This window comes from Pecten maximus, chromosome 7 (genome assembly GCF_902652985.1).
Source record: "Pecten maximus chromosome 7, xPecMax1.1, whole genome shotgun sequence".
Taxonomy (NCBI): Eukaryota; Metazoa; Mollusca; class Bivalvia; order Pectinida; family Pectinidae; genus Pecten; species Pecten maximus.
In genome coordinates this window covers 21,888,519-21,913,468 of record NC_047021.1, presented here as the reverse complement: position 1 = coordinate 21,913,468, position 24,950 = coordinate 21,888,519, and the positions used below count along the sequence as shown (strand labels likewise).

Here is a 24,950-nt window from a genome sequence, read left to right as displayed (position 1 = left end):
AACACGGACACCAGCACAGGTACGGCTGTTTTGTACTGAGGAATGTCGCACAGGTAGAGCTCACCAAGGGTTTCTTATTGATTTCCGTCCGACTTTGTCAAATCAATAAAAATCGTATCAGCGTGTAGTAGCCGCCTTTGCTTTGTGATTAGATTATAAGTCCAGCCCATGTCTGCTGGTCAGACAGGTATGGACATAAAACCAGCGACTCGGGCAGGGTCATGACGCATCCCCCCACAAGACCCTCATTGGGTCAAACCGGAACCAGTAAAGTAGAAGCGTTTAGGATACATCGTCTGCCATGTTTGTATTCAAACGAATTTCAACAATATTGAAACAGTGATATAGCTTTGTTTACCTACCCGTCCTAAGGCCTGTACTGGGAATGTGACAGCCACTCGGACAGATATGGTGGACGTGGAGAAGTTTTACCGGGATAATTTGTGTTTATTTATGTGAGAGGTACGATTTTAAACTTTAAAAAGACATTTTCAACGACGTGAGTGTAGGGGAGCGTGACTGGACATTCTACTTTGAGTAATCAGAGATGGGATCACGTTTGTGTTTACCACTGACAGTGAAAAGACATGGATTTCTACACGTTGGAGGTGGTTGACACATGGCCATGTAGGCACTCTATATATCACAACATGCGGGACACTAAATACCTAAATAGGTATACCCGATCTAGGTTTCGGACATAAATATTGACAGTATACGCAGTTCAAACAAAGATGGCACCGAAATATATCACTTTGGCTTTGCTTCTCCTCATTTCCCAGCTGACCTTGTTGGGATATCGGGTGGCTGGTCACGAGCAGTGTAGGGCAAGTCCCTATGAGATAAACGCAGGGGCCAATGCCATGTTTGCCGTAATCATGAGCACGCGACAGAGCATGGGTACTGGTGAGTGTGGAAGTATCTCAAGTGGGGCCCTCCACACCATGTCAACTATACAGTGGGCCGTCAACAAGATCAATGCTGCAAACTACGTCCCTCTCATTAACCTGGGTAAGTTACCATAACATTCTCTCATTAACCTGGTAAGTTACTATTACAGTCTCTCATTAACCTGGTAAGTTACCATTACAGTCTCACATTAACATGGTTTAGTTACTATTACAGTCTCTAACCTGGTTAAGTTACTATTACAGTCTCTCATTAACCTGGTAAGTTACCATTACAGTCTCTCATTAACCTGGTTAAGTTACTATTACAGTCTCTCATTAACCTGGTAAGTTACTATTACAGTCTCTCATTAACCTGGGTAAGTTACTATTACAGTTTCTCATTAACCTGGGTAAGTTACTATTACAGTCTCTCATTAACCTGGTAAGTTACTATTACAGTCTCTCATTAACCTGGAAAGTTACTATTACATTATCTTATTAACCTGGCAAGTTACTATTACAGTCTCTCATTAACCTGGTAAGTTACTATTACAGTCTCTCATTAACCTGGGTAAGTTACTATTACAGTCTCTCATTAACCTGGTAAGTTACTATTACAGTCTCTCATTAACCTGGTAAGTTACTATTACAGTCTCTCATTAACCTGGGTAAGTTACTATTACAGTCTCTCATTAACCTGGGTAAGTTACTATTACAGTCTCTCATTAACCTGGTAAGTTACTATTACAGTTTCTCATTAACCTGGGTAAGTTACTATTACAGTTTCTCATTAACCTTGTAAGTTACTATTACAGTCTCTCATTAACCTGGTAAGTTACCATTACAGTCTCTCATTAACCTGGTAAGTTTCTATTACAGTCTCTCATTAACCTGGGTAAGTTACTATTACAGTCTCTCATTAACCTGGTAAGTTACCATTACAGTCTCTCATTAACCTGGTAAGTTACTATTACAGTCTCTCATTAACCTGGTAAGTTACTATTAGTCTCTCATTAACCTGGTAAGTTACTATTACAGTCTCTCATTAACCTGGGTAAGTTACTATTACAGTCTCTCATTAACCTGGTAAGTTACTATTACAGTCTCTCATTAACCTGGGTAAGTTACTATTACAGTCTCTCATTAACCTGGTAAGTTACCATTACAGTCTCTCATTAACCTGGTAAGTTACTATTACAGTCTCTCATTAACCTGGTAAGTTACTATTAGTCTCTCATTAACCTGGTTAGTTACTATTACAGTCTCTCATTAACCTGGTAAGTTACTATTACAGTTTCTCATTAACCTTGTAAGTTACTATTACAGTCTCTCATTAACCTGGTAAGTTACTATTACAGTAGCTCATTAACCTGGTAAGTTACTATTACAGTCTCTCGTCAACCTGGGTAAACAAGTTACTTATTCCCCATTTAGTGTCTTATCCACATGCATGGGTAAGTTACTATTATAAAATGTACATCCATCTGACAGCAGTGCTTGTACCTTCATTGGTAGTAGTGCTTGTTCCCCATTCAGACTCTCACCAAACTAGATAATTTATCTTTATCCGACAGTAGTGCTTGTTCTCCATTCAGTCTGTCATACAGCAGCGCACGGTCCCCATCAGTCACCTGGGTAATTTACGTTATTGGACAACTTCGCTTGTTCCTCATTTAGTCCCTCATCCACTAGGGTAAGTTACATTCGTTGGAGGCAGTTTACATTTGTACCTATCATTCATCCATCACTCTCTTATCCAAACAGTCAACGTTCTGTGGTTGGCAGCGGTAGCAATCCCTCATTAGTTGCTCATCCACGTCTCTAAGTTCTCATTATTGGCGATAAAGCTATGCCCTCATTTAGGCTAACACCCATATCAGTAAGTTCTTAGTTTACCTTAATCTCGATGGTACCATTCACAAATTAGCCTCATAAAACCCACCAGAGTAAATTATCTTTACCATGCTCTATCTCCTCATCCATGTGTACCTAAGTTTCTTTCCATTTGGGAATGGTACCAATCCCCATTTGTCTCTCATAAACATGGGAAGTTCCCTTATCAGCAAGGTACTTAGATCTCATCCACGTGTTTTCTAACTGACCCCTATATACGGATATCTAACCCTTATTTGCAGTATAAAATTACGACAGTGTAAAAACTAGCCAATTCTAACCTTTATGATAGTCGTACCGCCTTTGTAGTTGTCCTATTTGGGACTATGATACTGTTTGTTAGTTCGCTTCCATATCTTATAATAATGAAATATAACTTACTTTGCCATCTAAATCTCAAATATCTGGTTCTATTCACTCAATGTTTAATTTGTTACATACACACGATCATATTACGTAATGATCTCAAAAATATGGTACTGATGCTGGAATTCAACGTTATGCCTACTTGAAAGTCACAGCATAATTACGTTGTTATTTAAGGTTGGGAATTACGAAACTGTTTTAAAAAACTCGGATTCCTTTTGCAACACTCGATTTTCATAAAGCGTCATAAAACATTCATATTCGAGTCTCATAAAGCTCCTACATCACTTGAACATGTTACGTTTCTCCATTAGTTCGAACATACAGCTTTTGAAACGTGAGGAACTGATGTAGAGTCCTAAAAAACTCGAACCAAACATACACCGTGGTTTCTTGAAACACGCGAACCAGACATACAAGTGTGGTTTCTTGAACAAGATAAAATTTCTTAACATACTCGAAACCTGTCATCTCTTTTTAAAACACTCGAACCTGATTTAGATTCATGAAACACTCGACCCGGATAAATCTTAAAACACTCGCGCCTAATATCGCTTTTCGAAACTTTCGGACATGCAACGCTCAAATCCGACATCACTCTTGAAACATTCGAACCTGATATTGGTTCTTTAAACCTTCGAAGTTTATATATCTTCCTGAAATGCTTTGACCTAGAATTTGTAGGTAGCGTTTTTGTAACTCTTAGTGCAACGTAGAACTCCCGAACCTCACGTACAGCTCATTGATGTACTCGCACCCGATATTTGTATACAGCGTCTCGATTGACCCGAGTTGTCTTTGTATACAGGTTTTTGATAGGTTAGAACTGTGTCTGTAAACAACGTCTCGATTGACCCGGGCTGTCTTTGTATACAGGTTTTTGATAGGTTAGAACTGTGTCTATGTATACAGCGTCTCGATTGACCCGAGTTGTCTTTGTATACAGGTTTTTGATAGGCTAGATCTGTGTCTATGTATACAGCGTCTCGATTGACCCGAGCTGTCTTTGTATACAGGTTTTTGATAGGCTAGAACTGTGTCTATGTATACAGTATCTCGATTGACCCGAGTTGTCTTTGTATACGGGTTTTTGATAGGCTAGAACTGTGTCTATGTATACAGCGTCTCGATTGACCCGAGGTGTCTTTGTATACAGGTTTTTGATAGGCTAGAACTGTGTCTATGTATACAGTATCTCGATTGACCCGAGTTGTCTTTGTATACAGGTTTTTGATAGGCTAGAACTGTGTCTATGTATACAGTATCTCGATTGACCCGAGTTGTCTTTGTATACAGGTTTTTGATAGGCTAGAACTGTGTCTATGTATACAGTATCTCGATTGACCCGAGTTGTCTTTGTATACAGGTTTTTGATAGGTTAGAACTGTGTCTGTATACAGCGTCTCGATTGACCCGAGGTGTCTTTGTATACAGGTTTTTGATAGGTTAGAACTGTGTCTATGTATACAGTATCTCGATTGACCCGAGGTGTCTTTGTATACAGGTTTTTGATAGGTTAGAACTGTGTCTGTATACAGCGTCTCGATTGACCCGAGTTGTCTTTGTATACAGGTTTTTGATAGGTTAGAACTGTGTCTATGTATACAGCGTCTCGATTGACCCGAGGTGTCTTTGTATACAGGTTTTTGATAGGCTAGAACTGTGTCTATGTATACAGCGTCTCGATTGACCCGAGGTGTCTTTGTATACAGGTTGTTGATAGGTTAGAACTGTGTCTATGTATACAGTATCTCGATTGACCCGAGGTGTCTTTGTATACAGGTTTTTGATAGGTTAGAACTGTGTCTGTATACAGCGTCTCGATTGACCCGAGTTGTCTTTGTATACAGGTTTTTGATAGGTTAGAACTGTGTCTGTATACAGCGTCTCGATTGACCCGAGGTGTCTTTGTATACAGGTTTTTGATAGGTTAGAACTGTGTCTATGTATACAGTATCTCGATTGACCCGAGGTGTCTTTGTATACAGGTTTTTGATAGGTTAGAACTGTGTCTGTATACAGCGTCTCGATTGACCCGAGTTGTCTTTGTATACAGGTTTTTGATAGGTTAGAACTGTGTCTATGTATACAGCGTCTCGATTGACCCGAGGTGTCTTTGTATACAGGTTTTTGATAGGCTAGAACTGTGTCTATGTATACAGCGTCTCGATTGACCCGAGGTGTCTTTGTATACAGGTTGTTGATAGGTTAGAACTGTGTCTATGTATACAGTATCTCGATTGACCCGAGGTGTCTTTGTATACAGGTTTTTGATAGGTTAGAACTGTGTCTGTATACAGCGTCTCGATTGACCCGAGTTGTCTTTGTATACAGGTTTTTGATAGGTTTGAACTGTGTCTATGTATACAGCGTCTCGATTGACCCGAGGTGTCTTTGTATACAGGTTTTTGATAGGCTAGAACTGTGTCTATGTATACAGCGTCTCGATTGACCCGAGGTGTCTTTGTATACAGGTTGTTGATAGGCTAGAACTGTGTCTATGTATACAGTATCTCGATTGACCCGAGTTGTCTTTGTATACAGGTTTTTGATAGGTTAGAACTGTGTCTGTATACAGCGTCTCGATTGACCCGGGCTGTCTTTGTATACAGGTTTTTGATAGGTTAGATCTGTGTCTATGTATACAGCGTCTCGATTGACCCGAGGTGTCTTTGTATACAGGTTGTTGATAGGCTAGAACTGTGTCTATGTATACAGTATCTCGATTGACCCGAGTTGTCTTTGTATACAGGTTTTTGATAGGCTAGAACTGTGTCTATGTATACAGTATCTCGATTGACCCGAGTTGTCTTTGTATACAGGTTTTTGATAGGTTAGAACTGTGTCTATGTATACAGCATCTCGATTGACCCGAGTTGTCTTTGTATACAGGTTTTTGATAGGTTAGATCTGTGTCTATGTATACAGCATCTCGATTGACCCGAGTTGTCTTTGTATACAGGTTTTTGATAGGTTAGAACTGTGTCTATGTATACAGTATCTCGATTGACCCGAGTTGTCTTTGTATACAGGTTTTTGATAGGCTAGATCTGTGTCTGTATACAGCGTCTCGATTGACCCGAGTTGTCTTTGTATACAGGTTTTTGATAGGTTAGATCTGTGTCTATGTATACAGTATCTCGATTGACCCGAGTTGTCTTTGTATACAGGTTTTTGATAGGTTAGAACTGTGTCTATGTATACAGCATCTCGATTGACCCGAGTTGTCTTTGTATACAGGTTTTTGATAGGTTAGATCTGTGTCTATGTATACAGCGTCTCGATTGACCCGAGGTGTCTTTGTATACAGGTTTTTGATATGCTAGAACTGTGTCTATGTATACAGTATCTCGATTGACCCGAGTTGTCTTTGTATACAGGTTTTTGATAGGTTAGAACTGTGTCTGTATACAGCATCTCGATTGACCCGAGGTGTCTTTGTATACAGGTTTTTGATAGGTTAGATCTGTGTCTATGTATACAGCATCTCGATTGACCCGAGTTGTCTTTGTATACAGGTTTTTGATAGGTTAGAACTGTGTCTATGTATACAGTATCTCGATTGACCCGAGTTGTCTTTGTATACAGGTTTTTGATAGGCTAGATCTGTGTCTGTATACAGCGTCTCGATTGACCCGAGTTGTCTTTGTATACAGGTTTTTGATAGGCTAGAACTGTGTCTATGTATACAGTATCTTGATTGACCCGAGTTGTCTTTGTATACAGGTTTTTGATAGGTTAGAACTGTGTCTGTGTATACAGCTTCCTGATGATTTTGTTTGTATAGCTTGTTGATAATCATACCAAGTCTTTATATGTGTCCGAATGAATGTTTTCGCCTGAACAACTGTCGTTTAATTGAACGCCCATCAGCGTTGACCATTCAATTCGCCAGGGACGTTAAATAATGCAAAGATTTCAAAGTTAAATCACGCGGTATTGGATTTAAATCCGCACAAATCATTAACGATAGAATCAATGACCTCTTACACGTATATCAGATAAATGGCTATACACAGAACCAGATAGAAATTCTGATTTCTATTAGGTTAAATATTGATTGATCCAGCCCTCTATCGTCCGGAGATTCGGGAGATATATACATGTACCACATTCTACCCCGGCCCAGTCTCACTTTCTAGTGGATTAAGATGACCATTCCTACATAAAAGAAACTAGGATCTCACTGACGATCGCAATATGATAACACTTCCTCACATTATTTAAAGGTTTCTTTAATCCACGTGAAATCCTTTGTTATTTCACGATTAATTTAAAACCCGAGAGCTGAGTTGATATCCCGGTAATTGTTTACGTGCCCTGTACAGTGAAGGTCGACTGTTTAGCATGCTCAATGAAGGACGAGGTCATTACGGGTTTTACGGGTATTGCAGTGTTTAATGACCGAAACATAAAAAAATTCAACCAACGCATAAAACGTTTAAAAATCTAACAAGTACACGACTTGTAAATATTTATGTTTTATGTTTATATGATAATAAACGAACACTACATTCCTTGCTATGACTTTTCATGGTTTGAAGGTTAAAGTCACCGTCAGTACCGACATTGAGGCTGTGGACTTGTATAACAACTGCTGATACAACGCGACTCTGTACTTACTCACCCTAGACCGACTTCATCCCGGCAAACTCTTTTACATAAACCATTTACTCTTTGTAAATTATATTGAATGTACTACACACCAAAAACACACACACATTTCTCTATAAGTGTAACTCGTGTATTGATTGATCGCCTGACGATAGTGACGTGAGGTACCTAAACCCTCTCACGTCTCCAGACGTACTAGATACATAATAATCTGTGGAATGAATAGATGTCATGTGCATTAATTAGTGCAGGTAAATATCTACGTAAACACCGCTCTTATCTTACCTAACTCTGACACGACCAACAGGATGTACTTGGGATAATTATGACTCAGAGGACGAAACAGAAGAAATTCCAATGCGAGATAAAAGCTTTAGTAACAACGATGTCATTTGGTCTACAATCCAAGTGTTTAAAGTGAACATTCAGATATTAAAACCTCGCCGACTGTTATGTAATATAAACATATTAAAGGTATGAGAATGTCTATGTAGTCATCACTTGCATAATGAACGCTGGAGGGAGCCGCATGACAACTCATACTGAACACCAGGGTAGAGTTATAGAATTATCATCGTCTTGCAATGTGGGGGGTAATCAGGAATGATAGTGTTCTCACTAAAGTAGGAAACTTATCACAGTAAGAATTGTATTGATAAATGCTAGAGGAAACATCAAGCTTTACTTACTCAGTGAAACAAAAATAAAAAAAAAATATATTCAAGTATTATCCGTGGATAGCAGGATGAAACAGGGTCTTATTCCACCACGCTATGTTTTGGATATCACTTTGCGTAATCTTTAACTGCAAGCGAAAGTGGTCGATCGCGAATATTGAAATCGCGAAATTAACCCCCCGCGAAAAAAAAACCATGTTTACAGTATTAGTGGATGCTAATTGTCACTTTATGAACGTAAAATCGAACAACAGTTATGGCTTTCTTGCAAACGAATAAGCTTTCACTTTTTAATGACCAGAGTAATTTAATAATCACCACATTTTTGGAACGGGTGTATGACATACTTGACTAGTGAACGTCAGTTCTTAGTGTAAGTTGTTTGTTAATTTAAGTTCTAAATGTGTTCCCTGTATTTCTTAATTACTTTAGTACCTACACTTTTAAATAATTGATTTCAGTGTTACCTATATTTATCTCGTTAATATTAATTAGTTTTCTCTCGCCAGGGTTTGATATGTATGACGACTGTGGTATAGAGCGGTACAGTGCCTTTGGAGCCCTGGATGCCGTCAGTACAAAGTTCCCCAAGGATATCCGCGAATGTTATGGCGACGGGGCCTATGAACTGTTTCTCGGTAAGTTTGAATAATGTGACATTTTATAAAAGAATACATATCTTGCCATAAAGCCATGTTTGGTGGCGGCTGTTCACTCTGAAGTACCCTGTATTATATTTGAGGTGCCCAGCGTCCGAACACTGTCTGGGCAAAATACGAGAAGATCGTGAAAAATGGCCAAAAATATCAAAGGCGACTGATGCAAGAAGAAATAACTGGAATAGTTATGCTACCCGAGGATACTGTTTCTTTCATGGCATTGTGTATTTATTATTTTTGTCAATGGTCAATATTATGAGAACTTGTGTATTATGTATGTGTGTTATACTGATGAGTCGGAAGACTCATAGTTAATAAAGAAATTAAACTTGAAGTACTTTCATAATGTTCATAATGACTTAATGTTGCTGTAGAATTAAATTTTGGGCTCTATATGTAGTAGCAGTAAAATAATTGACCAAATTAGTTAAACTAAGGAGAGGAAGTTAGTCTATATCCAGGTCAATTAGGAATTTCACAGCTTTTCCTGTAGGGTTTCCACGCGTTTTGTACCTGTAATCACTGAATGACGAAATAGCTGTATGATGCAGTTTCAGACATCTACTACCCGACACAAACTGACACTGTATCCATTACTAGCTCCGAGTTAAAGCTACAAGTCTCACCTGTGTAGTAGTTTTTGTATAATCATCATATATCATCCTGTTTTTGCTTCTTCTTATTTTACTTTGTCCAATGTATTTCTGTGTAGTCACCTGTCGACATTCTAACACTATTTGTATAGCATTAAAGTGAGCTATGGTACGTTGTAGCCCTCGGTCGACATTCTAACACTTTGTATAGCATTATAAGTGAGCTATGGTACGTTGTAGACCGGCCCGGCCTACATGTACATTCTAACGCTATTCTAAGACTATTTGTATAGCATTATAAGTGAGCTATGGTACGTTGTAGCCCTCGGTCGTCATTCTAACACTATTTGTATAGCATTATAAGTGAGCTATGTTACGTTGTAACCTCCTTTCGACATTCAACACTATTAGTGACATCATCTATAGTTGTTTCGTTCTTCCGGGACTCGTCAGTGAGGCTAATGACATCACAAAGTTATTTCGCCCTTTAGGGCTAGTCAGTGATTCTAGTGACATCATAAATTTGTTTCGTCCTTTTAGGCCTCGTCAGTGATGCTAGCTATATATATATATACAATGACATTATTAAGTTGTTTCGTCATTTTAGGAAGGCTTGTCAGTGATGCTAGTGACATCATAAAGTTGTTTCGCCCTATTAGGGCTAGTCAGTGATTCCAGGGGCAACATGCGCGGTGATCCTAACGAGAAGTTAAGGAAATCAAAATCACACTAAACAAATGTCAACATTCGAATTGAAGGTCACTAGCCTCATTTTTAAATATTCGTAAAATAAGGATGTTGGATAGTTTTGATACAATATTAGATATGCTTTGATATACACTGAGCCGGCTGAACAGTTTAAGTTCCGGGATGCATGGCAAAAACTACACTCTAACTGTTGTAAATAATCCCGATGTTTCTACACCGATGGACACGACAATCCTACAGATAATGCATCTTGAGCTAATCAAAATACATGTCGATAACTAGCAATTACTACCAGTGTACCGTATACCTAATGATATATGATCGATACATTATGTGTACACCTACTGTACATAATGATATATGATCGATACATTATCTGTACACCTATTGTACCTAATGATATATGATCGATACATTATCTGTACACCTACTGTACATAATGATATATGATCGATACATTAACTCTACACCTAATGTATCAAAAGATATATGATCGATACATTATCTGAACACTGACTGTACCTAATGATATATGATCGAACATTATCTGTACACCTACTGTATCTAAAGGTATATGATCGATACATTATCTGTACACCTATTGTACCTAATGATATATGATCGATACATTATCTACACCTACTGTATCTAAAGGTATATGATCGATACATTATCTGTACACCTATTGTACCTAATGATATATGATCGATATATTATCTGGTCACCTACTCTACCTAATGATACATGATCGATACATTATCTGTACACCTACCGTACCTAATGATATATGATATATACATTATCTGTACACCAACTGTATCTAATGATATATGATCGATACATTATCTGTACACCAACTGTACCTAATGATATATGATCGATACATTATCTGTACACCTAGAGTACCTAATGATATATGATCGATACATTATCTGTACACCAACTGTACCTAATGATATATGATCGATACATTATCTGTACACCAACTGTACCTAATGATATATGATCGATACATTATCTGTACACCAACTGTACCTAATGATATATGATCGATACATTATCTGTACACCTAGAGTACCTAATGATATATGATCGATACATTATCTGTACATCAACTGTACCTAATGATATATGATCGATACATTATCTGTACACCTACTGTATCTAAAGATATATGTCCGATACATTATCTGAACACTGTCTGTACCTAATGATATATGAGCGATACATTATCAGAACATGAATTGCATTACAATAGAATATTTTAAGATATACTCTTTTCCCAGGTGTCCTCGGAACGTCTCGGAGTCAGACCACTTACAACGTGCTCAAAATGCTGGGAAGCAATATTCCAGTAATAAGTCCGTTCGCAACACTTCCTGAACTGGCAAACTTTCCGAACTTTCTCCGGACAACTCCTGCGGACAATGACCAGGTCCAGGTAATGTGAAACAGGAATGTGAAAAAAAAAAGAATTATTTCGTTTGTAATAATGATTTATTTTGTCAGAGAATATTATTGTTTTTATGTCAGTATATTTTTTTCATAAAATGTCATATTTATAATAGTGATGATTAAAATATATCATATATGTATGCAACAATATGTGGTATTTGTGTAGATTTATTATAAAATGATAAGTGGTCTTTGCTTAGATTTATTTTAGATATTTACTCATAACATAAAGGCTCGTCGTTCAACTTGAACGAACAGCTGGTATACGTACGTGTTCATAACTTCATATAGAATCTGGTGTTGATTTCTACACCAATTTCCGTTGTTGTAAATTTCGTATTAAATTTCATGCTTTAGTAATGGGTTTCAAGCGGATTGAAAATCCATAACGACGAAATTGGTAATTTATCTAGATTAAAATAGTCACAGATGGTCCAGTTACATGGTGGCTATGTGAAATGTATAAATATACTGTTGATGAAACGTCGATTGATTGGTTGTTTAAACGTACCAAGGCTTCTGCATTTGTAAAATATGTATATTCGGTAAGTTTTGTTATCAAAACAACTTCGAGGAAAACAAAGGTGAGTTTAACTTTGTTGGAGCTAAACTGCTATGTAAGGGAATTCTTGGAGGTAACCATTATTTAACCTTCTATGGAAGCATTCGTGCTATACTATGTACATGGTTAATTGTTTTATTTAACCTCTTTCATGGTGATACCAAGTGATTTGGACGAAGAACTAACATAAGAAAATATAAGATCGGTTCTGGACTGTAAAGAGCAGTCGTTTGTTGTTATTCTACTTACAAAATCTCAAAAACTATAAGTTATATTATTCAGTTCCGTTTAAATAACAAATGTTATGCACCAGTGTTAGGTTTGTATAAATCTTAATCCCACCGCTGCCACCAGTGTTAGGCTTTTATAAATCTTTATCCCATCGCTGATACCAGTACTATGTGCCTTTGCATATGATATAAATGTATCACATCCCTAATCACCAGTGTAATGTCTATTTGAAACAGATGTTTTCAGTGTTTCTAATTCCACTACTTCACAATCCACAGCCAGTTCAAAATTGATTGAACATCAAAATTATGTATGATCATATTTGCACTTTATTTACAACATGGAAATTCATGTAAATCCATCAAGTAATATATACACACACTCAATACCAGTCTCCCGTACATATATATATTCTCTACTATAACTCTGGCTGTTGTTCACAGATAATATAATATACAGTATACACATTATCAAACTACTCGCAAACTAATATTCTACCCTATCTCTGGACTATATAACTTGCTCCCGATTCTTATTTCTCGTCGAAGTCTCCTCACTTCGATCCTTTAGTCTAAAACTCTAAATATTTCAAACTTCATACTTTCATATGTACTGTCTGACTGCCCGACTTCCGACTGTTAACTCTGACTGTCCGTTCTCTCCAAACTAGCAGAATTCTGCTACAGTATAACGAGGCTTCTGATAAGGATAGCTTCAAACTGACATTTATTCAAAAGACCTGTTTAAATTAACCCAGAGTTCAGCTCACCCAGCCTCACGACAAGTTTTGTCACCACACGGTCACTCTAACCTACAGCTTCCATAGCTACTTGAATAAAACAACACTGCCCACGAGCCAAGACTAATAAAATGCATAACACATTATATTCGCAGCAATGAAATTGACCGGAAATGCATAACACTTCCTTTATTCCCCATCAGGTGGTTATACAGCTACTGAAGGATCTGAACTGGACGTACATCGCGGCTCTCCATACTAACGACAACTACGGCTCCAGTGGCATGGAGAAGATATTGCAGCTGGCTCGAGAAAACGGTATATGTGTGGACGTGGTTCAGGCTATCAACTCTACCGAGAACTTTGCTAATATTGCCACGCTCGAGAATTTCTTAAAGGTACTCACTCATCAAAAGGATCAGGCGAAGAACAAAAAACTAGGCATTGTGTATTTCGGCCAAAAGAACGTGATTGAAAGGTTGCTGATCAGACTAAATCAGTTACTTACAATAGAGTATAGAGGTTTTCACTGGATCATGTCTGACTTTGTGGGCACGAGCGTAGAGGTTTTCAATGACGCGGATGACGTTTCTGACGGGACCATTACAGTGTCTACATCATCAGTGATGATAGAAGAGGCACAACAATTCTTCGAGGAAAAGTGGCACGCAGCATTAACAATTACTAATATGTCTTCGCCTCTGGACAAACTGATAGCCGAATACAGGGCGGAGAATCCCACTGCGGAGATCGAATGGAGGAACGATTTTATCATGCCTATAGTGGACGCTGTGTATGTCATAGCAACAGCTCTCAAACAAGCATTGTTCAAGAAATGTAGAAACTATACTATTATTTGTGTTGGATTTGAAGATTATCTGGATAGTGAATTCCTAACTATTATGAAGAACACTAGTGTTGATTACGGTAATTTGAACTATACCTCTGGACCAAAGGAACTCGTGGACCTTGGACGTCAGGTTCGATTTGATCGCCATGGTAACATCCTCCCGGATAGGTCCAGTCCACTTTATGATATAAATATGTACAATGTGACGAGGAAATCATTTGTCAAGGTGAGTTATTGAAATATTACAATATGACAAATACTTTTTGTCAAGGTAAGTTATTGAAATATTTAAATACGACAAATACTCGTTTGTCCAGGTAAGCTATTGAAATATTACAATATAGAAAATATTTGTTGTCAATGGGAGTTATTGAACAATACAATCTTAAATGACAATAGCTGGTGATAGGACTTTGAAAGCAGTACTAGATTATGAAAGAATATGTACAAAACGGTAATAAGTTATTGTCAATGTCAACAATATGCCCTGAAAGTTTACATATAGAAATTGTGCATATTATGAGTATCTCACGTTAATATCTCCTCTGAATCTTGTAATTTGTAAAATTAATCTGATCTATTTTATTGTAATTTTCGGCTGCCTACAAAAATAACCTATATAGACTATGTGTCTGTAATTCGATTCATTCGACTGTACCAGCTTTCTCAAAATGATTTGTTAAAATAAAATGTCACATCGCCATATCAAACCGAAAACCACAACGGTTTAATTATCTACCAACTGATATTATCACAATTATACGTACATTTCGTGTATTATACGTATGATATGTACGATGGTAGAATCGGGTGTTAGTATTTGTATTGATAGACCATCTGTCTCTTGGTGATGCTGAAATGATAAGTAGATATCTCTTTGAGGTAAATTATTAGAATGATGACTTGCAGACACTGGTATGCATATGTTGTTTCCATAGCCTAATGGTATTACTAAGTATTAAGATATCTTTAGTACTTTCACTTAGATATATTATGGTACGTTCTATAATAAGACACACATTTGTAATTTCCCATAAAAAGTAATCCTTGGTTATTATCACGGTACCCATGAGGTCTGTCTTTATCTTTGATGACACGTGCAGTTCACATTTCTATTCGTCATTGTTCTAGGTGGGAACCTACAAAAACTATACATTGTCATTGAATTCATCACTCATCACGAGCCACCAGCTATTGTCATCATGTGCTAGTAACTGTTCCAATTGTACCGTCCTCCCTCCTATACATTACAAATACCTTGATGGTGATGTGATTCTTCTGGGAATGTTTTCTATCCATGACCCAAAGGATGAAGAACATGCATTTTCATGTGGAAAGTTTCGAAATTACTCATTAGATGTAATAGTGCAGGAATCTTTTTTTCATGCCATATATCGGCTTCGGAACCTCACAGGGATCGAGTTCGGTGGACTTGCCTTCGATGATTGCTACACCTCGACCGTAGGCAGTATGATAGTCACCCAGTTCCTGTCAGGAACCACTGCTCTAACGTTTGGTTCCGCTGGAGAAAATATCGACCCCACAAAAGTGCTGGGAGTTATCGGCCCTTACCCGAGCGGTGTGACAGTTCCATTGACGCATTTGTTCACTCGTTTGAAGCTCCCATCGGTTTCATATGCTTCTTCATCTCCTGATCTTGATGACGTCATAAACTATCCCTACTTTTTAAGGACAGTTCCGAGTGACGTCACACAAGTTGGAGCCATGGTTAAAATTATAGAACATATGGGATGGAAACGGGTTGGAATGATATACGTAAACAATAACTATGGAAGTAAGGGCAAGGCGCTGTTTATGGAGAAGGCGGCTTCCAGTGGGATATGTGTGACCACTCCCATAGAAATGTCAGAATCGGGGAACCAGAACGAACTCTATCAGATATCTTTAGACATAAAGAAGAAAGGAGAGGAAGTGATAGTGTACTTTGGAACGGAAGGCAGGATCGTCGACCTACTGAAGGAAATGAAGAGGAGAGTGGAACAGAACTCCTTTCAGTATGACTTCGTATTTCTGGCCAGTGAGGATTGGGGAGACAGCATGAACATCGGTTCTAACCTTGGAAGTGTGGCCAAAGGAGCCATCAGCTTTAAGTTTGCAATCAAATCCGCAGATGTTGGATTTGAAGATTATCTCCGAAATAGAGAACCTGTTTTGGAAGATACAAATACATGGTACCGGGAATATTGGAGGGAGTATTTTAAGTGTGATCCAGAGGGGGATTTCGATAAAAGGATTGGGACACCGTGTCGCAAAGACTTACAATTCTCTAAACGGAACATATCGAACTTCGTTGACGACCAGCGGGTGATTCACACAATGAATGCTGTGTACGCCCTTGGATTGGGACTTAATAAAGTTAAGGATCGGTGTCCACAAGACAGTCTTCGTGGCTGTAAATATTTGAAGGAACAACCGGAGGAAGTAGTGAATGAAATCCATAGCATCGAGCTGCAATCCGGCAGTGAAAATTTCTTCGTCTTTGACGAAGAAGGCAATGGAAATATGGGGTTCACAATTCTTAATCTTCAGGCTGTCGGTCCGAATGTATACGATTATATAGAGGTGAGAGACATATCCATTTGAAAGAAAATACTTTTGCATTGATTATCATCGATTAGAGATAATTTAACACTTATAGACCATATACATGTCTTCTTTTATAATGATGATTCGTTTGGTGTTTTTGAATTTTCTAACGTTGTTTTAATTAAAATGCACTGTAGTGTATAATTTTATTTTCATTTACTATGAAGTGGACAGATAGTGCTTGCACTATTCGTTCGTCTGTTCGTTGCTTTGATCTAAATCAACAGTAGTATGTCATTCTGTTTTCATTGACGATTAGGTAGCCCGACAGAGCTTGCTCTATGCGTTCGTCCTTTGGTTATACTGTTGCTTGTTATTTTTATCTAATCAATACTGAATTTGGTATGCCGTTTCATTAAATGGGTGTTGTATTGAAAGTTAAAAATTGAGGTGATTAAGTCAAATTTTATTAAAAAGACACGATTTGGCAAGAAAACTATGGGCATATGATACGTTAGCTTCATTTTCATCAAAGCAAGAGTGGGGGTGTGTAAACCTCATTAATAATCTACTTGTATGCTTCATAAAAAGTCTACCTGTATACTTCATTAATAGTCTACTTATTAGATTTTATCAAACTAATGTGTTTCTTGATGTGATTTTTTAGGTTGGTACCTATAGACCCGGAAAGTTGGAACTTTCCAAGAACCTATTGAAATTTTACAATGATAATGGTTCTGAAAAGGAAATAACAGCTCCGTGTGGCGCATTGTGTGAATGTTTTGTGTCGACTACATTCACAACTCCGGAAGTGACAACACAGGCGCCAACCAGTGGGCCAATCGCTGAGTATAATACATCCACCATCGTCATCATTGCTGTCGCGTCATCATCGTGTCTCCTCTTAGTCATCCTCCTGATCATTGTCGTCGTATGTTTCTGTAAATTACGACGGGGTACGTAACTTGAGCTATGTAGTACTTATGTAGTGCTAGAGCAGACGTAGGCAAAATTACTTCACGTGATTTTTTTCCACAAGAAAATCACGTGAAATTCGGAAAATTTCATGTGAACACTTTTTTTCCCGTTTAACGTAAATTTCACGTGAATTTCATGTGAAGGATTTTTTCTGTGTAGCAATGTGTTAATAACAGCGTTTATTCGATTAAGATAAAATATATAATTCTTGCATACATGCAATACACGTTTAACAGTTCTTTGTCATTATCATGAACATACATACTTATAAACAAGTGACATTGGCACATTCTATAGATTCTGTATATCGATGGCACCTTTCTAATAAAAACTGAGGCAGGTGGTTTGGTTTTTCTTCAATGCGAGTCTTTTTAGGTAACAATTAAATTATATCGAAAGTTGCAATTGACTTGCTTTAACATGATTTAATTAAAGTGATCCTTGGTTTCTCAGGACCCAATGATTCAAGTCCATCTAAGCCTTTCAAGCGATACTACAACACGTCAAGTGAGCCCTCAGGAGGGGGTATCAGCCAGGTCAGCAAGCCACCCTCCGAAATCCAGTTTGTCAACCCTCAAGGAATGAGCAGTGACATCAAACACATGGGACCAGTGTCGAAATACGATGGTCAATCAAAAAGTGGCCTATCTAATGGACAAAATGGCGGTCAGGTGAACAGGGCTTTCTCTGATCCCTACTTACACCCAGCCACAGGGTCAAACAGTAGTGAACAGATGTATAGACAGCAGACCCCTATGTCTGAGGGGTATGACCAAGGTATAAACGATCAGAGGAGGAACGCATCTCCCGTTAGGTACAGGAACAGAGAAACTGTAGCGAATACACCATCTCCCAGGCAGGAATCCAGTAACCCTAACTATCGTCCTCAATTACCCCCAAGGGAGGAAGGAATTCCAAACCTTAAACAATACCAGTTGCCTAATGGCTATCCAAGAATGGGAACGAGTCACGTGACTAACGGTTCACCACCTGTTGGGAATTCACCAACAGGTTCTGATCACGCTCTTCTTAACATTTTAGTAGGTGATAACAATGTTAACCAAAATGATGACTCTCCCGTGTTCAATATGTCGGATCCGGGATCGCCATTCGGGGAAATGCAGGAACGAGACCGGAAGTCACAGTTCGCGTCGCTTAAGAAAAAGCAAAAACGCTTATATAACCAGACTGCTATGGAAGCTACACAATCTGTGGAGAAGATATCTCGTGTGTAGCACAATTCAATACCACATAACCCACGGAAGATATTTAGAGTATGGCATAATATCTTTTTTGACTTATCGGTTGAAACAACCGGGTGTTGAATGTCATGTTTAGCTGTAAGCTGTATGGTATTGTTACACAAGTGCGTGTTTATATATTAATATGTAAGCCAGTGTTCATAATGTTTACTATATAAATGGAGTTTTATATACTGGGGATGTGAGCCAGGGTCTGCGTTTTAATGTCAAAATGTTCAACATTTTACAAACGATTAATGTTCTCAAATGTTCAATACGTTACATTTAAATCAAGTTCTTCAGTTTTAACCTAACGATGTTGCACCGTTTATCGCATAAAATCCTACCTGTAGCCGCTCTTCCGAACTATAGCGACTGCCAGTTTGATTTAGTATAAGTCAGGCGAGTATCGCCCTTGGGCTATATTTTACATTTGTTGCAATCGTGATTTGTAGATTCAATTTCTTTTACTAAGGGAGATAACTTCGACAGTATCCTACTGTGAAATTTAATTCACATTATCACGTTGGTCAGGAAATAGATCAAATAACGTGATTATAGACTTTCTTTGTTTACATAATTGGTCCTGTTATACTTCATTGTTTTCGTTGATTTGTTTAACTCTTTCAAGTAAACGTTCACTATGCAAGAAAAGGTAATAAATGGTGCTATATAATCCCCTAGTTCGTGTTAAGTCCGAGTTGTGTACAAAATAACTGTGTATTTTGAGAAAAATGAGTACATTAACATTTGCTGATATTCTGAATAATTGTTTTCAAAATCTGAAATCATTCCGTCGCATTTGAAAGAATTTTATGCAAATAAACTACCAGAGATAAACCATGTTTTGAAGTTTTAAGATTGTGTGTATATAAAAGTATGCCGAGTAAGATGATACCCTCAAATGTCAGTTACCAATGTTGTTACATGTGCACAAATTTCTTACCAAAGACATTAACTTTTTATAAAAGAATTTAAAAGATCTATCGTACAGAAGTCTGTTGCGATTTAACATATTTTTGTTATCCATACGCAATGTTCGTGTTTATATGTTTGATAATGTATGTTAGTAGATGTTAATGAATCTGTTTATACCTAAATAATGATGTTTTATAAGGATACGGTAATCAAGATGGCTTATCATTCAGAAATAAGTAAACATAGTTTGTACTCCTGAATTTGAAAGGGGAGGGGGTAAATGATTTATTTAATTTACTTAGAAAATGAAGACCTGAAAATATTCAAGAAGTTATACACGTAGTGTATGTGGGAAGGAGAGAAAGATATCTGTCTATTCAAGAATAATATAACATTATTAACTTTAGGAGAAAAGAAATGTGAATAACTATTCAAGAATAATATAACATTATCAACTATAACTATTCATGAAAAAAAGAATCAAAGAAAATGGCTACCTAAACCAACCAAGATTATATAAACACAATATTTATGTAGGAAAGGGAGATAGCTCACCAATTCAGGAGAAAGTAAGATTGATTAAAGGGGATTAGCAAGATTGCTGACTTTATCCAGAATAAAAACAACAACATTTAATTGCAGAAACAACATAATATTTAGAAATCTATAAAAGGTAGGCAATTAGAACTTTGTCACACATATCAATTAAAGTGAGCGCAAGATGACAACTTAAGGTCCGAAACAGTTGAGGTTTTTACTGTTCTCTACTATATTATGTTGGGTAGTTTATTCAACTGTTGAGCGTTGCCGGGGATTCGAATATCTTCATGATTATTAACAATGGTACATATAATAAATAGATTTTGTACATATTAAGGAACATCTATTATACTTTGTCACAAAATTAATGATACTTTTGTATTTTTATAAAACAGAATTTGCATATATTACCATGACAACGATGATTACCATGACAACTGTACATTTATACTGTTAGAGACAGTCTAATCCATGTGTAGGGAAAGATATGGTGGGCATAAAATCATTGTAATAACAGTAGAAGTCTTTTATTAATGTGATTGTTTTGTAATGACTTAATGGCTATGGCCAACGATATTCTGGGTAAAATACTGTATGTACATTGACAAGGTGAGGCACTACACAATCCGCATATACGCGTAATGAGGAAGGCATAACAGTGTTTACACAAGCTAAGTGTGTCAGTAATACTAGCTGCTCAATTCATTTTAAACAATAAATGTGTTCAAGGAAGTATCTAATAGCCTATTGAATGTATGAAATCCTCGTTGAAGAAATAAATAATTTAATCAAATGTTTCTAATAATAAGATATAGTCTGTTTTACCAGGGATCACGTTGACACGGAGTGATTTTACCGTTCGTGGTCAGATTGTAATTATGTTGTACCAGCTCCACGTGGGTGTTTGAGGAATTACTTGATTTTAACATATTTTAATTGCATATTATACACAAATGGACTGGGCACAAGTTTTTAAACTTATACTAAGCTCGTTCCAGATATTAATCAACAATATACATGCGAGTGATGACTTGTTAGATATAAACAAATTACTTAATCGTAAAGGATCTCTGATATATCCTCATAGAAGCATCATCCATTTTAATTGATATAACTCTAATGTGTAACGGAACATATAAAAGTGTCTTTTACCTTGAAATTCACGCGAGATATTTTGATATGTTGAAAGTCAGTAAGTAATTATTGTGACGTTAATAATGAGTTGGCGGGAAACGTCGATTTATCTTTAATTATACGATTTTGAAAACAAAAACAATGTAAATTAATTTTTAATTGATTTATTTGACTTGAGAATCGTTGCCCTGACAACTGGCAATTTTCACATGAATATCGTAGATCCTATGGCTTTACTGAAAATGAGTATAAAAGTGAATTTTAAATACATGTATTTCAATGATAGAACATTGTTACTAACCAACGATTTTATTTTACATATTAGTTTACCTGGTTTGTAAATAAAATTCCAGGTTTTAATTGAACATTTATGAAAATCAAATATCAATCATTTCCACAATTAGATAGAGAATCATATCAAAATCAAATAGCTTGTGTACATAGAATTTTAAATACTCATTATTGTGATTCCTGGTGTAAATATAACGTGGAGGTAGATAAGCTCACTAAGTATTGGAGTTAAGATATTAAAACACTATCTGTGATGTAGTAGGGATATTGAGCAGCACCAAGTGCCATGTACATTATATATAACCTGATATATATTTTATTACTTATATCTTATATATATATATATTACACTATTGTCTACATACTTTATGCAAGTAAAGATAACTATTGTTTGACCTTTGAGTTGTGATTTGTTCCACAGTTGTAATACGTGTTATTATTTAAAGGCAACAATACTCCTTGTGTGATTCATTGTCACTATGTCCGAGTTTATAGGAACTTGTAACAATCTGGGAGAGCAGCGTATTAATACTTTTGGTGAAAATTTACATATGTGACGTCGTAGCATCTCCACGTGACCTATGGGGCGGGCTCAGTGACGTATGCATATTAATGACGTGACCTCACATCAAAGGACCTTTACTTAATTTACATAGCAAACGGAGTATAACAACACAGACTGCGAAATCCACATAGCGGCTACCACACCAATACAGATGATTGGAAACTTAACTACAAGGTCTGATTGATATGAGGTACTCAAATTGAAGGATTTGAACTTTTGTCGGACATATTGTATTATTTTTCAACATAATCCCCTTCAGTATCTATACACTTTTGCCAGCGGTTGTTAAGGGCCTCAATGCCACTCCTTGTCTTGGCTGCTCAGAAAGTCATCCACTGCATGTGGGTACCTGAAATAGCTTTTTTCAGTTTTGGAAATAGATTAAAGACTGATGGAGCGTGTTAAGGTGAATAAGGCGGATGCTCAATCAATTAAATGCCACAATCGTGAATGGCAGCCATGACAATGACAGACTTGTGAACAAGAGCATTGACCTGATGGACCTTTAGTGAGCTTTCCGCGGCGCTTAAGTATAATGTTTTCCCGTTACTGCCTCAGAAGTGAAGGATAGCATGTGTCATTGATTGTTCCTTTTGAAGATAATCTATCTGCAGAATACCATCTTCATGCCAGAGAATCGAAGCCGTAACCTTCCCATCTGATGGAACAGTCTTTACCTTCTTTGGTGGGGGAGAGCCAGAGTGCTTCCATTGCTCCGATTGTTGTTTGGCCTCTGGGGTAAAATGATAGACCCATGTTTCATCCATAGCGACAAAACTCTCAAGACTTGAAAGTTGGCAGGACCTTCCTCTAAAAAGGTTGAGATTAGCACGCGATAATGTGCGCCTGATGTGCTAACTGATCAACTGTCAAAAGTCTGGGTACCCATCGGGCCGAAATCTTTCTCATTGCAAGATCCTCGGTCAGAATGAAATGTACTCTTTCCTGTAAAATGCCAACTATACTGGCTATATATCTTTCTGTGACTCGTCTGTCAGTCATAACAATATCATGAACTTTATTGACCATTTCTAGGGTTGCAACATTGACAGGCCTTGCAGGACGGGGGGTCGTCCTCAAGGCTCTGTCAGCCGCGGTGGATGGCGGAATTTAACATCCACCTTTTCACTGTAGCATATGAAGGGGCATCTTTCCTTGGTGTTGCTAAAATATCATTATAGATATCCTTAGGTGTTAAACCTTTTTATGCAAATATTGGATCACTGCTCTTTCATCGATTTTGTCAATTTTGCAAAAGCCGCTCGTCTTGTTTACTTTAGAGTGCTACCTCGTCGATATAAACTAACCAAATGAGACCAGTCATTGGGTACACGGCCCTGAATAGTCAAAAAATAGTAGGACTTAAAATATAACATCATTGAGCACCTCCTTCAATACGAGGCTCGCAACATATCAGTCATTCTGACATCGACATTCCCATAGAAAACGTATTGAGAGTAAATATTCTAGCGGTTCTACCAGAATGGGAGATAGGTTCTTACGTGTTCCACCGAGGGCGGCACCAAACAAAGAATCTACGTCTATGTTGTCGAACAAGGACGGGATGCTCATTTTCATGTCATAGTCAGCATATGCAGATTTTTCGAAGCTTCGAAATTTTGTGAGGATCGTCGCAAACCGTATCGTGACAGATACGAATGTCAGTCTACGTTTTTGGCGAGTAAGAAACAGAGCTGCTTGGGCAATTTTACGTGACCTGAAGGTCCGATACGTGTTTCGAAACACAATTCAAAGTAAGGACAAGGGAAAACAACGACCCACTATCACAGTAGAGCGTTACTGGAAACATACTGTCTGTAAGAAAGTAATAGACACCGTGAAAAAGTAGCCTAACGATCACCCGTGAGGTGAGTGGCTCTGTCCTTGTTTTAAACAGCATGTCGAAAATGATCACCTGTGCTACATTACATAACTCAAGAAAGGTTTACAGAAAGTATTTGAATGTATACAGCAAGATGACGTCGTGCCATGTACAGACGGATGAACCACATGCAGATACCCCCATTTTAAGGAATGTAATGAGACGCCTGTAGCTTGTAAGACGTGCTCCCCTTGTGCTCTATCTGTCAACTGTGTTTGTGTTGCAAGTACTAATACGTACTAAACTTGGTTGCACGGTGCTCAAAAACGTTTGTGATCTTTGCATAGCTGATGATCTAAAACCCGATTCCAAGTGTGAGGTGTGTGGTAAGCGCTATAACAAATACAATGCTTACAAGCTAACAGACAAGTGTTACCTCCTTATAACGACATCTGTAGATTCAGAGAAGTCGTTGTCAGGGGCGATGATACCGCCACTGATTTCAGACTGGTTATTTGACGCCGTGTAACCCCAGGCGTGTACCTAGTCTGTTTCCTATGTGTGCACGCATAAAAAGTTACACCCAATGTGTGAAGCCAGTCTAGCGGGTGCGGCGAGGGCCCTCCCCGCCCTTGATTTTTTTTTTTTTTTTTTTTTATTTAATTAGATTTTAAGAT

General features: G+C 37.6%; 1 protein-coding gene across 1 annotated transcript; it reads left to right on the top strand.

The window, feature by feature from the left end:
* Window positions 1-22,281, top strand: LOC117331910. Its single transcript, XM_033890883.1, has 7 exons — window positions 1-1,011; window positions 8,950-9,078; window positions 11,687-11,841; window positions 13,591-14,463; window positions 15,369-16,820; window positions 17,452-17,740; window positions 18,216-22,281. Exons 1-7 carry the CDS (start codon window positions 735-737, stop codon window positions 18,995-18,997), a joined length of 3,957 nt encoding a protein of 1,318 aa, XP_033746774.1. The 5' UTR covers window positions 1-734; the 3' UTR covers window positions 18,998-22,281.
* Window positions 22,282-24,950: the final 2,669 nt, after the last annotated feature.